The 18,811-nt window shown below is 47.1% G+C and overlaps 1 protein-coding gene across 2 annotated transcripts in view; it reads right to left on the bottom strand.

The window, feature by feature from the left end:
- MTA2 (metastasis associated 1 family member 2) overlaps window positions 1–18,811 on the bottom strand; it is an 83,726-nt gene that overhangs the window by 39,346 nt on the left and 25,569 nt on the right. For both annotated transcript variants that reach the window (XM_063945020.1, XM_063945019.1), the window contains exons 5-12: window positions 5,426–5,489; window positions 5,160–5,277; window positions 4,664–4,766; window positions 4,384–4,483; window positions 3,281–3,469; window positions 3,114–3,188; window positions 2,975–3,033; window positions 2,795–2,892 (exon numbers count right to left, since the gene is read on the bottom strand). In XM_063945020.1, the coding sequence (XP_063801090.1) occupies window positions 2,795–2,892; window positions 2,975–3,033; window positions 3,114–3,188; window positions 3,281–3,469; window positions 4,384–4,483; window positions 4,664–4,766; window positions 5,160–5,277; window positions 5,426–5,489 (806 nt within the window). The remainder of the gene's footprint in view (window positions 1–2,794; window positions 2,893–2,974; window positions 3,034–3,113; window positions 3,189–3,280; window positions 3,470–4,383; window positions 4,484–4,663; window positions 4,767–5,159; window positions 5,278–5,425; window positions 5,490–18,811) is intronic.

The raw sequence follows: 18,811 nt of genomic DNA on the forward strand, positions 1-18,811 counted from the left end.
CGTTTTTGGGGATCCGGACTTCCTCTCTTGCGGTGTATGGTGGTCAATCTTTCCCTTTTGTGGAACCCGATTTTTTTTTAGACTATTTTTTTTTTTTATCATTACGATGTATGTACTAAATGCATGTGTTTCTACTCCAACTATGGGGTGTTTGTAACTCAATTTTAAGAAGAATATAAAAAGACTTGTTTTTAATCTTTGTGGACTGGTTTCCTTGGAAAAAGATTTTTATTTGTTTTTTTTCACTGGATGCTGCACTCTTTGGGAATTATTCCTTAAAGACATCACGGATGAAAGAAACCCAGATAGGAGGGAGATTTCCATTTGTTCGTGTGAGTAGGGTACGCACCATTCACAAACAAGATAAAAGAAACCTTTATTGGGTGGGGCATTTCCTTTTCTAGAAGTGAGTTGGGTGCGCATCCCCTATATGCATTTCGGTGGAGGTTACACTGGGTCTTGTAAAGAAACCATTATACACGTTTAGTGGCATTCCACGCTGTGAGTTGGGGTACGCCCTATAAACTATTGCTATCTCTCCTTGGGATTTAGAGGGCTATCTGGCAAATAGCCATAAGACACTTCTACACATTGTATATTACTTTCTTTCCATATAACCTACGGGAATTGAGAAACTCCAGGAGGAATAAAAAAAATTAAGAGTAGATAAGGAGATGTTTATGGAGCCATTATCTGACTAAATTAAAGAAACCTTTTGAGGCTTGTCATCCTCCCTTTCTCAAGTGAGTTGGGTACGCATCTCTTCTACACAATTTCTGGTGGAGGTCCCACGCGGTCTGATATTGTTATTTATATATCTTGGGACACATCACTGTGAGACAGGAATTTCCGGTAGAGGTTACACAAGGTCTTGGGATAAAGAAACTGCTATGTGTACAGTACTGAATACTCTATTGTGAGTTGGGGTACGAGTCGCAGATTTTCTGAATTTTCCTCCGGGGGTCCAGTGGGCTATATGTTATGAAACAGATTTAAAGACATTTCTACACATTTGTCCTAGTATCAGCATTTGATAGATCAGATGCTGATAAGAATCATCCGAAATATTAGTGGATTGTGAGGAAGAAATGGCCCGCTTAGATGACCCTTTGGTCCCAGTAGGGCGAGGGTTAGGTTTGTGTTTAACCAAGGACTGATTTAATTGATGTAACTGGGTTGACAGAGTATCTGCCCATGGTGGATTAACTACAGGGACAATATGTGGCTGTAATGGCACAGGAGGTCCCACAGGGGGCAGAAATCTTGTTACAAGCATAGCCAGCATATTTGAAAATGCAGCCCAAGGTGGGTCTGACACAGGTGCTGCAGGATGACTAGGGGGTGCAGAACACCCAGTACCTGAACCATAGGCAGAAATCATTTCCTCAAGTAAATCCGTGGCGCCAGCACTGCATGATGCAGGTGCGCTGCTGATTTCCCGCCCTGTGTAGCAGACATTATTGGGAATGTAGCCTTAGGGCGTATCAGTACAATATAGCCAGACAGACTCTATACCCGACAAAAAAAAAACCCCTAAGATATGTGACCACAAGTGCAGAGCACAAAAAGAGGACTTAAGTGGTAAGAAATAACTGAAACACACAGTGAAAAATACAAAACAGTATATCCTGTGGAACACTATATGGTATATGAGACCCTGACGCACTTAGACCCCCAGGGCACAGAATATAGTGATAGCAATGTGTGTGATACACAGAATAGAAACCACACAGCAGCTATAGGCACACACAGTCACAGGTACAATGCAGAAATTATTACATATAAAAAATAAAACTGCACTGGACTAGTAATACTACATATAGAAATGTATGTATACAGATATAACAATGCACAGTAAACACCGGATGTATATCACAGAATATTTGTACTAAATATGCATAGTAGTACACTTGTTCTTAACTAACGCTGTCTAAACCAAGTGTTCTGTAAATGCACAGCGCTGATGAGACAGGCGGCTTTACAGAGGAGACAGTGCCCAGCAGTCCCAGGATCAGCGCAGCTCTGTGTAATGGCGCCCAAACGCTGACAGGGAGTGAGGGAGAGATGCAGCTCCAGGGCGGGAACACCTGCTATAGATGGAGCCTGGAGCTGGGGGTGGGGCTACAGGTCAGCGCCTTATCCCCTCTGCTGGACTTCACCACCGGGTACTATGGAGCCTATAATAAATGGATTTTAGTAAATCCGACCTGTGCTTCCTGCCCTGGTAGATATGGTGGGGTCCCTGCACGGCCACAGTGTCCACGCCAGCGGCACGGTCCAGCTCCTGGGATCGCGACCGGATCGCGATTTTGGCGGGTCCCACCTGGGGGACCTTCTTACCTCCTCCCTGAAGTGCGATCACGCGATCCAGGAGAGCAGCAGCGGTGATGTGTGCCTGATGACCGGAGCGTCTCCGCTGCAAGTACCCAGCAACCAGGGCGCGGGAGTATGCAGCGCCGCTGGGGGAGGTGATGGTGCTGCGGCCCTTGAAGTCTTCTTTCTTCTTAAAAAGTTCTTATTAGGGCTGCCTAGCGCAGCCCCACCTGTTAGCTGCCTGCACTACAGGCACCAACTTCCAAACGGAGCTCCAGTGCCTGGAGGTGGGGCTATAGAGGAGGCATTGCAGTGCATCCTGGGAACAATCAAAACTTTAGCCAGTTGGTGCCTCTGATCAAGATCCAACTCTACACCCCAATGTTATTCCCTGTGGAATACTAAATGTACCCCTGCTGCAGAAAATAAACATAGAATGTGTACAAGTAATTAAGTGAAAGGCATATGGAAAAGTACTTACTATGGCAGCTTTCACACGTTAGACCCTTCTGGAATCCAGCTCCATTGAGTCCAGGTTTGGCTCCAACAGATATAATCTGATTGGGGTTGGGTTTGGTGCTAAGGAAGTGGGGAAAGATTCAGTTATACAGACATAAGCATCAAAATACACAGTAGATGTACAAAGAGTCACACTGCTTACTAGGTCGGGATGTAGACTTGTTTCAGTTTGCTATCTGCCTCTGCTGCCTTTAGACGTTTCTGCGGAAAGAAAATAGCAACATGAAGCCATACTTCATTATACACCTGCATCAACGACTCCAATGTCACACAATCCTCACCTGCTGGATATAGCGGTCTGTAGTTTTCCACATATAGTAGAACTGAACAATACTAGCCAGAGACTTCCAAGGAAGCTGAAGTGAAAAAAAAAATGGAGTTTTGAATATTTAATAGGCAGGAGAAAAGGGAATCCCTGGTGCGGCACAAATGAACTCATTTCACTTACAAAATCTTGTCGAATGTCATTGAAATCTTTTCCATATTTTTCCAATGCCTCCTCAAATAACATGGCCTCTGATGCAGACCACTCCTCCATCTCATCTCTGCACAGAACTGGGCCTCCCTGAGGGACAAGCGTGGACATTGCACGAGCAAGATCATACCCATTCCGCTGTAGTGTATCCATGGCGTGGAACTGGAAAAAAAGCAAAAAACTTACCATGTGCTGTACGTCCTTTGTCTGTTTAGTGCTACGCCATTATCATTAGACAAACAAAAATCTTGTGACAGTTCATGCACTCTGGGCCTGATTCGCAGCTGCATGCTATTCTGATGTTCATGCTTTTGAGAAATGATCAGTGGTCCGTTTTGTGGGAGGTAACGGGAAGTGGCGACAAAACTGCAGGTGGTGAGGTCAGGCCATTTTTGGAGCATGGCTCAGGCAGTGTTTGCAATACTGTACATACATAATAGGTTTCCAGAGTCTCAATTACAGTGCAAATGGGGGACAGTTACTCAGGGAATTGATGTTTGTATGATCTGTGTCCAATGCTACACATGGGGTGTAGTAGGGTATGCCGGCGGCCAGCATACCGGCGCCGGAATCCCGACAGCTGGGCAAGCGCAAATGAGCCCCTTGCGGGCACGGTGGCGCGCTACACTATCCATTCTCCCTCCGGGGGGGTCGTGGACCCCCAAGAGGGGGAAAAGGTTCCTACCTCTATGACTGTTTATCACCCATTTTGTTATTGTTATTTCAAATTGTAAAGCGCAACGGAATTTGCTGCGCTATATAAGAAACTGTTAATAAATAAATAAATAATAAAAGGTGTCGGTATGCCGGCTGTCGGGATTCCGGCGCCGGTATACTGTGCGCCGGGATCACGACAGCTGGCAAACTGAAGACCACCCCTACACATGTGTACACAGTTGTGAACCGCTGCGGGTATCTCAATACAAACTGTGGCAGATGCTGAAATATCATATATTTGCATATCCGCAAATAGGAAAAAAAATCACAGCTGCGTCGGCACTAGCAAGCAACTATGAATCAGGACCTCTGTCACAACAAATGCTTGGTGAAGAAAACAGGAGAAAGTGGATTCTAACCAGTGTGATGTCACGAGACGCAGCAGCTGCACTCATATGTAAACTTGGCTGTCTGATCGAGCTGCTGCAATCCAGCGCTCTCGCAAATGTGCCAACGGCTCTAAAGAGAAACAGAGAAGGACCATAAGGGGGGGGGGAAGGCGACAACGAATGACAAAGATGCCCACATCTGTCAGAAGGTTCATAAAGAACTCTCGTACAAGTGGGATAACAGGAATTGTTTTCAGAAATAGGAGGGACAAAACTAATTTAAAGTTCAACGACAGCTGGAAGGATTTACCTGGCAACCACAAGAAACTGGTCTATTTGTCTGTCTGTCAGTGGGTTCTCTGGATCCCAAACTTTCATCTCCATTTTCTGTTGATTCCGATTGTCAGATTCACCTGAAGGGGAGAATACAGCCTGTTACTTTTTGTTTGTTTTGTAAACTACAGTAAAGAAAAACTGGAAACTGCTATGCCGTGAAGGAACAACAGTGACATGGTGAAAAAGACAATCCAATCCCTGACGGCCACTACCTGACTCGTATTAAACATCTAGCTTGCGTAGAACCACAACTTCTGAAGTAGAGGTTTTAAAATATCTTCCTATAAATAAAAGGACTTGGGGCTAACCAGCAGCAGATCATTTTAGGTTTCTTATCAATAAGGAGCTAAGAAGTAAAAACTTTAACCACTTATGGTTCGATACAAAATAGGATCAAATCTGGAAAGAAGAAACACTGTTGCAAGGTGCTTAAGACCTACAGACCTCCCTTCCCCCCCATCTTTACTCACCTTCTGCCAACTGGTCAGGAATTTCTGCCTGATACTTGGAACCAACCCGGATCTCCCCTTGGTCAGCCAGCAGCGTCTTCTGTACAGGGTCAAACACCAACGAGTAGAAGAAGCAATCCTAAAGACAACAAGGTAGTTAGTATAAGGGAGGAAGTAATACCAATAACACTAGCAACCAACAGAAAAGGAGTGGTAGACCAACGAGATAGAAATAGAGAAGAGAGTTTGTATAAGAGCAGCACTGATTGGGGAGAGAACAGGAATACCTCTTTCTCCAAATACTGGCTGAGAAGATCTGTCTCATTTAGCAAGGTAACGCTGCATTTCCCCCTGCACAAGACACAAGTAATGTACATAAGCCATATGCATTTCATAAAGGACTTTCAATTAGCTAATTCAGTTCCATAAACACAAAACTTTGATGTAACTAGAAAATTAAATAGTCTCTTCTGGTTACATAGTCTCAACTAACCCTAATCAGTCATTATTAAGTACAGGATTCTTAAATTCTAACCTATTATTATCCTTTCCCATTACACTCAAAAATAGGATTTTAATTACCTACCGGTAAATCCTTTTCTCATAGTCCATAAGGGATATTGGGGACACCTTAGTATGATGGGGTATAGAAAGGGTCCAAAGGAGCCGCAGCACTTTAAATTTCTTCAACTGGGTGTGCTAGCTCCTTCCCTCTATGCTCCCTCCCACAGGCAGATATAGGTAAAACAGTGACCGAAGGAGAAAGGACATATATGAGAGAAGGAACATAATGAGTGGTGAGATACACACACCACTAACAAAGCGACCAGCAATGGCTGGTAACAAAACAGCAACAGCTGAACAGGTAACCATATAAAAGATAACCTGCAGAAAAGTCGAAGCACTCAGGCGGGCGCCCAATATCCCTTATGGACTACAAGAAAAGGATTTACCGGTAGGTAATTAAAATCCTATTTTCTCTAGCATCCATAAGGAATATTGGGGACAACTTAGTACGATGGGGACGTACCAAAGCTTCCAGAACGGGCGGGAATGTGGTGAGATGTCTGCAGCACCGCCTGCCCAAACTGGGAATCCTCTTTGGCCAGGGTATCAAATCTTTAAAACTTCACAAAGGTGTTCTTCCCCGACCAGGAAGCAGCTTGGCATGGTAGCAAGGCTGAGACTCCACGGGCAGCTGCCCAGGAAGACCCTACCGATCTTGAGCGTGGGCCTTCAGAGACTGTGAAATAAGTACGGCTGCCAACACATAGGCCTGTTGGCTAGTAAGTCTAAGCCAACGAGCAATGGACTGCTTTGATGCAGGGCAACCCTTTTTCTGCGCATCATAGAGCACGAACAAGGAATGGGTCTTTCTGATCCGAGCCGTTCTCTTGACATAAATCGTCAAGGCTCGTACAGCATCCAATGCCTCCAGAGGAGCAGAAGTGCCAGAACTTGACGGAACCACAATAGGTTGATTCAAGTGGAACGCAGAGACAACCATCGGCAGGAACTGCTGCCTAGTCCTGAGCTCCACTCTGTCCTCACAAAAGACCAAGTAAGGGCTTTTACACGATAAGGCCTCAAATTCTAAGACACACCTAGCAGAAGCCAGGGCCAACATCATCACAGTCTTCCACGTGAGGTACTACTGGTCTTCTACAATCATCAGAGGTTCAAACCAGGAGGACTGTAGAAATTCCAATACTACATTCAAATCCCAGGGTGCCGTGGGTGGCACAAAAGGAGGTTGAATGTGAAGTACCCCTTGTAAGAAGGTCTGAACTACTGGCAATACTGACAATTTCTTCTGGAAGAACAAATTGAGAGAGCTGAAATCTGGACCTTAATGGAACCCAGACGTAAGCCCTTATCCACACCCGCCTGCAGGAAACGTCCCAAGTGAGACTCCGCAGGTGGATACGTGCGGTCCTCGCACCAAGAGACATATCTTCTCCAGATATGATAGTGTTTTGACGTCACAGGTTTCCTGGCCTGAACCATGGTAGCAATACCTTTTTGGAAAGGCCCTTGGGACCTAGGATGTGCCGCTCAACCTCCATGCCGTCAAACGAAGTCGCCGTAAGTCCAGGTAGATGAACGGTCCTTGTTGAAGATCTCTTCTCAGTGGCAGAGGCCAAAGGTCTTCTACGGACATGTCCAAAAGATCCGCGAACCACGCCCTCCACGGCAATCAGAATTGCCTGGACTCCTTGATTCCTGATTTGCTTTAGCACCCTTGGAAGTAACGGAATCGGCGGAAACAGGTAGACCAGCCAGTAAGGCCAAGGTGACGTCAGTGCATCCACTGCCCTTGCCTGAGGGTCCCTGGTTCGTGAGCAATACCAACGAAGCTTCTTGTTGAGTCGAGAAGCCATCATGTCTATTTGTGGGCAGCCCCACCAGTCGATCTGCTGAAACACCTCATGGTGAAGCCCCCACTCTCCCGGGTGGAGATCGTGACGACTCAGGAAGTCCGCTTCCCAGTTGTCAACTCCCAGAATGAAGATTGCGGACATTGCTGTTGCATTTCTTTCTGCCCAGAGGAGTTTCTTTGACACTTCTCGCATGCAGGCCCTGCTTTTTGTCCCTCCTTATCAACTGATGTATGCCACTACCGTGGCGTTGTCAGACTGTACTTGGATTGCGTGATCCCTAAGTAGAGGAGAGGCCTGATCGCCAGACGTTACAGAATGTTGATCGGAAGGAGAGCTTTGTGGGCTGACCACCTGCCCTGAAACTGAGCCCCCCTGGGTGATAGCTCCCCATCCTCTGAGACTCGCATCCGTCGTGAGAAGGATCCAATCCTGAATCCCGAAACTGCGCAGTCCAGTAGGTTGGAGGACTGCATCCACCACAGGAGGGAAATCCTGGCCTGAGGTGACAGCCGTATTATCCGATGCATCTGAAGATGTGATCCGGACCACTTGCTCAAGAGATCCAATTGAAATGTTCTGGCATGGAACCTTCCATACTGGATCACCTCGTATGAGATTATCCAACTCTATAGATTGTAAGCTTGCGAGCAGGGCCTTCCTACCTCTATAACTATTTATCACCCAGTTTGTTATTGTTATTTCAAATTGTAAAGCGCAATGGAATTTGCTGCGCTATATAAGAAACTGTTAATAATAAATAAATAAATAAATAATGAGGCTACCATCTTCCCCAACAATCTTATGCAAAGATAGATGGATATTCGAGTAGGCCAGAGAACCATGCGGACCACTTCCTGAAGTGTTCTCGCTTTGTCCTCTGGGAGGAACACTTTCTGTGCCACAGTATCAAGCAACATTCCCAGGAACAGAAGCTGCTGAGTTGGCTCCTGGTGGGACTTCTGTAAATTGAGGATCCACCCATGGTGTTACAGAAGTTGGACAGTGCGGTTTATATGGAGCAATAAAAGCTCCCTGGATCTTGCTTTTATCAAGAGATCGTCCAGAACAGGAACAATATTGACCCCCTAGACCCGAAGTTGGAACATCATCTCCGCCATCAACTTCGTGAACACCATTGAAGCTGCGGACAGGCGGAAGGGTAGCGCCTCGAACTGGCAGTTATCGTTCAGCAGGGCAAACCTCAGGTAAGCCTGGTGAGGTGGCCAAATCGGGATATGGAGATAGGCGTCCTTTATATCCAGGGAGACTATGAACTCCCGTTCTTCCAGGCCCGCAATTACTGCTTGCAAGGATTTCATCTTGAACTTGAAAATCTTTAGGTAAGGGTTCAAGGATTTTAGATACAAAAATAAGATTTTAAACCTACCGGTAAATCTATTTCTCCTAGTCCGTAGAGGATGCTGGGGACTCTGTAAGGACCATGGGGTATAGACGGGCTCCGCAGGAGATAGGGCACCTAAAAATAACTTTTACTATGGGTGTGCACTGGCTCATCCCTCTATGCCCCTCCTCCAGACCTCAGTTAGAGAACTGTGCCCAGAGGAGATGGACAATACAAGGCAGGATTTAGCAATCCAAGGGCAAGATTCATACCAGCCCACACCAATCATACCATGTAACCTGGAACATACATAACCAGTTAACAGTATGAACAAACAACAGTAACGGTCCAAGACCTATTCCAACTGTAACATAACCCTTATGTAAGCAACAACTATATACAAGTCTTGCAGAGTTTCCACACTGGGACGGGCGCCCAGCATCCTCTACGGACTAGGAGAAATAGATTAACCGGTAGGTTTAAAATCTTATTTTCTCTTACGTCCTAGAGGATGCTGGGGACTCCGTAAGGACCATGGGGTTTATACCAAAGCATCCAATCGGGTGGGAGAGTGCGTATGACTCTGCAGCACCGACTGAGCAAACGCTAGGTCCTCATCAGCCAGGGTATCAAACTTGTAGAATTTAGCAAAAGTGTTTGACCCCGACCAAGTCGCCGCTCGGCAAGGCTGTAATGCCGAGATGCCTCGGGCAGCCACCCAAAAAGAGCCCACCTTCCTAGTGGAATGGGCTTTAACCGAATTTGGTACCGGCAATCCAGCCGTAGAATGAGCCTGCTGAATCGTATTACAAATCCAGCGAGCAATAGTCTGCTTCGAAGCAGGTGCGCCAATCTTATTAGCAGCATACAGGACAAACAGAGCCTCTGTTTTCCTAATTTTAGCCGTTCTGGCTACATAAATCTTTAATGCCCTGACTACATCCAGGGATCTGGAATCCTCCAGGTCACTTGTAGCCACAGGCACCACAATAGGTTGATTCATATGGAATGAAGAAACCACTTTAGGCAAAAATTGCGGACGTGTCCTCAATTCAGCTCGATCCACATGAAAAATCAAGTAGGGGCTCTTGTGTGACAAAGCCGCCAATTCAGACACTCGCCTTGCTGATGCCAAGGCCAACAGCATGACCACCTTCCAGGTAAGAAATTTCAACTCAACCTTGTTAAGCGGTTCAAACCAGTGTGATTTTAGGAACTGCAACACCACGTTCAGGCCCCATGGTGCCACTTGAGGCAGAAAAGGGGGCTGGATATGCAGCACTCCCTTTACAAAACGTCTGGACTTCTGGAAGAGAAGCCAATTCCTTCTGAAAGAAAATCGAGAGGGCCGAAATCTGTACCTTAACAGAGCCTAATTCAGGCCCATATCCACTCCTGTCTGTAGGAAGTGGAGAAAACGACCCAGATGAAAATCTTCCGTAGGTGCATTCTTGGTCTCACACCAAGACACATACTTTTGCCAGATACGGTGATAATGCTTAACCGTCACCTCCTTCCTAGCCTTTATTAAAGTAGGGATGACCTCTTCCGGAATTCCCTTTTTCGCTAGGATTCGGCGTTCAACCGCCATGCCGTCAAACGTAACCGCGGTAAGTCTTGAAATACACAGGGCCCCTGTTGCAACAGGTCTTCCCTCAGAGGAAGAGGCCAGGGATCTCCTGTGAGCATCTCTTGTAGATCTGAGTACCAGGCCCTTCGAGGCCAGTCTGGGACAACGAGTATTGTCTGTACGTTTCTTTGCCTTATGATCCTCAACACTTTTGTGATGAGAGGAAGATGAGGAAACACGTAGACCGATTTGAACAGCCATGGTGTTATCAGAGCATCTACTGCCACTGCCTGAGGGTCCCGAGACCTGGCACAATACCTCCGAAGCTTTTTGTTGAGGCGTGACGCCATCATGTCTATTTGAGGAGTTCCCCAAAGACGTGTTATGTCTGCAAAAACTCCTTGATGAAGTCCCCACTCTCCTGGATGGAGATCGTGTCTGCTGAGGAAGTCTGCTTCCCAGTTGTCCACTCCCGGAATGAAGACAGCCGACAGAGCACTTACATGATTTTCCGCCCAGCGAAGAATCCTTGTGGCTTTCGCCATAGCGACTCTGCTTCTTGTCCCGCCTTGGCGGTTCACATGAGCCACTGCTGTGACATTGTCGGATTGAATCAGAACCGGTAGGTTTCGAAGAAGACTGTCCGCTTGTCGAAGGCCGTTGTAAATGTCCCTGAGTTCCAACACATTGATGTGTAGACAGGACTCCTGGTCTTACCAAAGACCCTGAAATTTTTCTTTTATTTTTTATTTTCCCCCTGTGTGACCGCTCCCCATCCTCGGAGGTTCACGTCCGTGGTAACCAGGATCCAATCCTGAATTCCGAACCTGCGACCCTCCAGCAGGTGAGCACTTTGCAACCACCACAGGAGAGACACTCTGGCCCCTGGGGACAGAGTTATTTCCCGATGTAAGTGCAGATGGGACCCGGACCACTTGTTCAGAAGGTCCCATTGAAAAGTCCTTGCATGGAACATTCCAAAGGGAATGGCCTCGTAGGCCGCCACCATTTTTCCCAGAACTCGAGTGCATTGGTGAACTGACACCCTTTTCGGTTTTAGCAGGTCTCTGACCATGATCTGGATGTCCTGGGCTTTCTCTATTGGGAGGAAGACCTTCATTTGTTCCGTATCCAGTATCATACCTAGGAACGGTAGTCGAGTTATCGGAATCAACTGTGACTTCAGTAGATTTAGAATCCAGCCGTGTTGCTGGAGCACTCTCAGAGAGAGCGCCACACTGCTCAGCAATTTCTCCCTTGATCTCGCTTTTATCAGGAGATCGTCCTGTGCGCAGGACCACCATCATTTCCGCCATTATCTTGGTGAAAATCCTTGGGGCCGTGGAAAGTCCAAACGGCAACGTCTGAAATTGGTAATGACAATCCTGTACAGCGAATCTCAGGTATTCCTGATGGGGGGCATATATGGGGACATGAAGGTACGCATCCTTTATGTCCAGAGACACCATAAACTCCCCCTCCTCCATGTTGGCTATTATCGCTCTGAGTGATTCCATTTTGAATTTGAATCTTTTTATGTACAGGTTTAGGGATTTCAGATCCAAAATAGGTCTGACCGAACCGTCCGGTTTCGGGACCACAAATAGGGTTGAGTAGTAACCTCTTCCCTGCTGGTGCAGGGGAACCTTGATTATCACTTGCTGTATACACAGCATTTGAATTGCAGCTAACACTATATCCCTTTCCGATGTGGAAGCTGGTAGGGCCGATTTGAAAAATCGGCGCGGGGGCACCTCCTCGAATTCCAATTTGTAACCCTGGGAAACTATTTCCAACACCCAGGGATTCAGGTCTGAACTGACCCAGGCCTGACTGAAAAGTCGAAGACGGGAGCCCCAGCGTCATGCTGTGGGTTTTGGAACAGCCGGGGAGGACTTTTGTTCCTGGGCACCTGCCGAAGCAGGTGCTCTTTTGCCTCTGCCCTTACCTCGGGCGAGAAAAGAGGATCCCCGACATCTTCTGGACTTGTGCGACCGAAAGGACTGCATCTGATAGGGTGTTACTTTCTTTTGCTGTTGGGGAATATGTGGTAAAAAATTTGATTTACCTGCTGTAGCTGTGGAAACCAGGTCCATCAGCCCATCCCCAAACAATACATCACCCTTATAGGGTAGTACTTCCATATGTTTTTTGGAATCCGCATCACCCGTCCATTGGCGAGTCCATAAGGATCTTCTCGCTGAGATAGACATGGCATTGGCCCTAGAAGCTAACAATCCAATGTCCCTTTGAGCATCCCTCATAAATAAGACTGCGTCTTTTATATGGTCTAGAGTTAAGAATATAGTATCCTTATCCATATTATCAAATTGATCTGTCAGCTCATCTGTCCAAGCTGCAATTGCGCTACACACCCATGCCGACGCAATTGTCGGTCTTAGCACAGCACCCGTTTGAGAATAAATACACTTTAAGGTAGTTTCTTGTCTGCGATCTGCAGGGTCCTTAAGGGCCGCTGTGTCAGGAGACGGTAGCGCCACTTTCTTGGACAAGCGCGTCAGGGCCTTGTCCACAGTGGGGGATGATTCCCAAATCTCCCTGTCCTACTTAGGGAAGGGGTATGCCATATAAATTCTTTTGGGGATCTGCGGTCTCTTTTCCGGAGTCTCACAAGCTTTTCCAAAGAAATCATTTAATTCATGAGATGCGGGAAAATTAATAATCTGTTTCTTTCCGTTAAAAACATGTGTACCCTTGTGTCGGGGACCGAGGGTTCATCCTCAATATGCAACACATCCCTTATTGCCACAATCATACACTGAATGGTTTTAGTCACCCTAGGGTGCAATTTTACTTCGTCGTAGTCGACACTGGAATCAGAATCCGTGTCGGTAGTAGTGTCTTGTGTTAAGGGACGCTTTTGAGACCCCGATGGGCCCCGTGAGTCGGTCCAATCCGAGGATTGACCCCCTGATGTCCCCCCTAATTCAGCCTTATCAAGTCTTTTATGTAAAGATGCCACACTTGCATTCAACATATGCCACATGTCCATCCAATCCGGAGTCGGCACAACCGACGGGGACACACCACTCATTTGCTCCACCTCCTCCTTGGAGAAGCCTTCCGCCTCAGACATGTCGACACACACGTACAGACACCCCACACACACAGGGATTAACCTATAAGGGGACAAAACCCCAACCAGGCCCTTAGGAGAGACAGAGATAGAGTATGCCAGCACACACCAGCGCTTAAAAGCACTGGAAAAAATATGACCAGATAGCGCTTTTTTATATATAATATACTAAATCCCACTCACTGCGTCGCTAATGTGCCCCCCTCCTCTTTTTTCCAGCCTGTGAAGTTCAGCAGGGGAGAGACCAGGGAGCCAGCGTTCATGCATGCAGCTTCTGTGGAGAAAATGGCGCTGGTTAGTGCTGAGGATCAAGCCCCGCCCACCCGACCGCGGGCTTCGGTCCCAGTGACTTTTCTATTAAAATGGCGGGAGATCTTAGATTTACTGCCTCCGCAGCCTAATCTATCTGAATTTGCCCAAAAGTGAGGAATATTGCTGCCCAGGGCGCCCCCCCCTGCGCCCTGCACCCTTCCGTGCTGCTCTGTGCGTGTGACTGGGAGCAATGGCGCGCAGCTTACCGCTGCGCGCCTTACCTCATGAAGATCTGATGTCTTCTGCCTTCTCATCCCGGCTTCTATCTTCGGCATCTGTGAGGAGGACGGCGGCGTGGCTCCGGGACGAACCCCAGGTGAGACCTGTGTTCCGACTCCCTCTGGAGCTAATGGTGTCCAGTAGCCTTAGAAGCAGTGCCCAACTTGACAAGCCTGCTCTGCTTCTCTCTCCTCGGTCCCACGATGCAGGGAGCCTGTTGCCAACAGGACTCCCTGAAAATAAAAAACCTAACAAAATTCTTTTTCAACCGAAAACTCTGGAGAGCTCTCTGCAGTGCACCCATTCTCCTCTGGGCACAAGATCTAACTGAGGTCTGGAGGAGGGGCATAGAGGGAGGAGCCAGTGCACACCCATAGTAAAAGTTCTTTTTAGGTGCCCTATCTCCTGCGGAGCCCGTCTATACCCCATGGTCCTTACGGAGTCCCCAGCATCCTCTAGGACGTAATAGAAATGGGCCTTACCGAACTATCTGGTTTCGGTAAAACAAACAGGTTGGAGTAATAACCCTTTTCCTGTTGTTGCAGTGGCACTGGAACAATGACTTGGGACTGGACCAATTTTTGGATGGCCTGTTGCAGCATAACACACGTATCCTCCAAAGCTGGTAAGCTTGATTTGAAAAAACCGTTGGAGAGGAGCGCCGTCGAACTCCAGCTTGTAGCCCAGAGATAGGAGGTTCGTTACCCAAGTATCCTGGCAGGAGCTTTCCCAGATGCAGCTGAAGTGACGCAGTCACTTCCCACCTCGAGATCCCCTCGGGAAGGGCACCGTCATGCTGAGGCCTTAGTGGAAGCAGAACTGGCGCTCTCCTGAAAACCTGCAATTGCTGGTTTTCTTGTCTTACCTCTTGTGCCTCTAGCCGCATTGGAGGTACATCTGGCCCTAGATCTAAATCTGTTAGACCGAAAGGACTGGGTAGACGGCACCAGGTAGGAACGTCTAGCCGGTGGGGCTCCAGAGGGGAGAAACATGGATTTTCCCGCAGAAACTTTAGAAATCCATGTATCCAATTCCATGCCAAAGAGCCAATCCCCTGAAAAAGGGAGAGACTCTACACTGTGCTTGGATTCTGTGTCCGCTATCCACTGACACAACCACAAAGCTCTGCGCGCAGACACTGCTGTAGCAGTGGTCCTAGCATTAATATTGCCTATCTCCTTGAGAGTCACACAGGACGCGTGCAGTGTCCTGAATGTGCTTTAGGAGAGTCACTGCAGTGACCGGAGACATATCCCCTGAGAGTCCCTCCTGAATTTGAGTAGCCCACGTATGCTGGCATAAGTCATCCAGCAACCTGCTATGACCGGTCTTTCTGATATACCTGCTGCAGTGTAGATAGACTTCAGTGTAGTCTCTATTTTTCTATCCCCAGGGTCCTTTATGGTAAAGAAGCCCAGAGATGGCAGTCCCGCCTTTTTAGATAGGCAAGAGACTGATACGTCAAGAGCTGGGGGTTCTTCTCAGATTTTCCTGCCTTCAAGAGCAAATGGGAAAGTGTGCAAAAACCGTCTTGACACTTGGTATTTTTTATCTGGATTTTTCCAGGCTAACTTAAAGAGGTCATCTAACTCTGCAGAATCAGGGAAAGTGACACAGAGTTTGTTCTGTGTTAAGAAAATATTCGTCATGGTAAGAATTTACCGTTGATAACAGTATTTCTCCTAAGTCCACAGGATAACATCGGGATATGATGAAGCAACAGCGGATTTGCACCAATCGGTCAAAGCTTTTCAGCCTCCCAGCAAGCAACGGGCCCGTCCATATATCCCCGCCTCCTTGCTCAGGCAAATCAGTTGTATTCCCAAAGCTCAAGGCAGGAGCATCATAGATAGTCCTAATCAGGCGAGAAGAACACACATGCTCACCCTTCCATCCGTACAAGAAAGAAGAGGTTAGTGAGTAAAAAGATCCTCAAATCAGGTGCGTCAGGGTGGGATCCCTGTGGACTTAGGAGAAATACTGTGATCAACGGTAAGTTCTTACCGTGACGTATATTTATCCGTCAGTGTCCACAGGATAACAATGGGATTTCCCAAAGCAATTTAGTTTTGGGGGTCGCTCCCGATTGGACAGGAGAATCCTTTGCCCGAATTCAGCGTCGTGAGAGGCAAAGGTATCCATGGCATAATGTCTAATGAATGTGCTAATGGAAGACCATGTGGATGCCTTACATATCTGTTCTGCTGAAGCACCACGTTGTGCTGCTCATGATGGACCTACCTTAAGAGTAGAGTGAGCAGAGACATGAGCCGGAACAGGGAGATCAGCTTGAGAATATGCTTCTGAAATCGTCATCCGAAGCCACCTTGCCAGTGTCTGCTTATCAGCAGGCCATCCTCTCTTGTGAAATCCGTAGAGAATGAAGAGAGAATCTGTCTTTCTGATGGCACTGGTACGATCCACGTAGATCCTTAAGGCATGGACCACGTCCAGCGATGCATCTCCCGCAGAAAAGCCTTTTACCTGGAAAGCCAGGACTACAATCTCTTTGTTAAGATGGAATTTAGACACCACCTTAGGAAGAGACTCAGATCTAGTTCAGAGAACTGCTTTATCTGGATTAAAAAAATAAAAAATAATCAGAAATGGGGAACAACATGACAATGCCCCTAAATATGACACTCTTCTAGCTGACGCCATGGCCAGTAGAAAGAGAACTTTAGCTGTCAACCATTTAAGATCCACTTTATTAAGTGGTTCAAATGGGGCAACATGAAGGGCCTTTAGGACTAAATTTAAGTCCCAAGGCACTGTAGGAGGAACAAAAGGAGGTTGAATGCGCAGCATTCCCTGGAAAAAAAGTATGCACATCCTGTAAATTGGCAATTTTCTCTTGGAACCATACAGTCAATGCTGACACTTGCACTCTCAAGGAAGCCACCTTCAAACCTTTATCCATTCCTGCCTGAAGGAATGCTAGTACCCTGGAAACTCTGAAAGACTTAGGGACCATTTTCCGTTCACTGCACCAATGAATATAGGTTTGCCATATTCAGTGATAAATGCGAGCAGAGGAAGTTTTCCTTGCTCTGAGCACTGTTTTAATTACCTGTTGTGAGAATCCTCTTGACTTCAGGATAGAGGTTTCAAGAGCCACGTCGTCAAAGACAGTCGATACAGATGTCTGTGATAACTAGGACCCTGCATCAGTAGGTCTGGACATTGAGGGAGCAGGAGTGGAACATCCATCGACATTCTCTGCAGATCTGTGTATCAATGTCTTCTGGACCAAGTCGGAGCTATTAGGATCAAGGCACCCTTTCCTTGCTTTAGCTTTCTCACCACTCTGGGTAATAGGGTGATTGGAGGAACACATAAGCCAGATGAAAATCCCATCTCACCGACAGGGAATCCACAAAGATCGCTCTGGGATCCTTTGTTCTTGACCAGTATGCGAGAACTTCGTTGTTCTGACGGGACGCCATGAGAGCAAACTCTGGCAACCCCCACTTGTCTGAGCCCATTTGCTTGCCTGAATGGCATGTCGACTGAGAAAATCTGCTTCCCAGTTTAGGACTCCTGGAACGAACACTGCAGACAAGGTTGGATGATGAAGTTCTACCCACTTTAGTATGTGACTTACCTCCTTCATCGCTTTTCAGCTGCGAGTTCCTCCCTGATGGTTGAGGTACGCTACTGCCATTGCATTGTCCGAGCGGACCTAGAATGTCCTTTGCCTGAATCAGCGCCATGTATATGGCCCAAAGTTCCAATATATTTATTGGCAGGCAACCTTCTTCCTTGGTCCATTGCCCCTGGAAACACAACCTTCCAGACACTGCTCCCCAGCCCTGGAGACTGGCATCCATTGTCAGAATTTCCCAATCTTATATCCAAAACGGTCTCCCCTTGTCCAGATCGGATGTCTGTAGCCATCAGGCTAATGACCTTCTTACTTCTATCGTAAGAACCATAGTCTGCATTTTTATCATCTGATGCAACCCATGCCATTTGGCAAGAATCAGATGCTGCAGAGGCCTCTAGTGGAACTGTGCATACTCCACATTGTCAAATGTTGACACCATCAATCCCATCACACACACATTGCTGCGTGAATGGATACCTTTCGACTGTGTAGCAACTCCTGAATCCTTGACTGAACCTTGGATATCTTGTTCAGAGGTAAAATTACTCTCTGAATACTTGAATCCAGCACACCCCCCAAGTGAGTCTTCCGCTGTGACGGAACTAAAGACGATTTTGCCCAATTTATGAGCCACCCATGCCTTTGCAGCCACGTTATTGTCTGTTGCAGATGACATCGGAGCAATTCCTGGGCCATGATTAAAAGATAGTCGAGGTATGGAAAATTTCTTATTCCCTGCTGGCGGAGATACAATAAACTGCCATTACCACCATAATTTTGGTAAATACTCTGGTGGCTGTGGCTAACCCAAAGAATAGGGCCTGGAACTGAAAATGTATTTGTTCAGCACTTTGAGATTGGGCCGGAATGTCCCATTTGGTTTCTGAACTAGAAACAGGTTGGAGTAAAAACCCTGTCCTTGTTGTGCAGGAGGAACTGGAATGACTACTCCTGACTGAAGCAATTTCTGAACTGCCTCTTGCAAAGCTCTGAGACGGGCTGGTACAAAAAACCTTTGAGGAGGGTGCTTCTTGAAGGCAAAAGCATTACCTAGAGATGCCGCTTCCTGCACCCAGGCATCTGTTGTAGACTGCTGCCAGATCTGTGTAAACTGAAGAAGTCGGCCCACCACCCTGGGATCCCCC

Source organism: Pseudophryne corroboree, chromosome 11, assembly GCF_028390025.1.
Source record: "Pseudophryne corroboree isolate aPseCor3 chromosome 11, aPseCor3.hap2, whole genome shotgun sequence".
Taxonomy (NCBI): Eukaryota; Metazoa; Chordata; class Amphibia; order Anura; family Myobatrachidae; genus Pseudophryne; species Pseudophryne corroboree.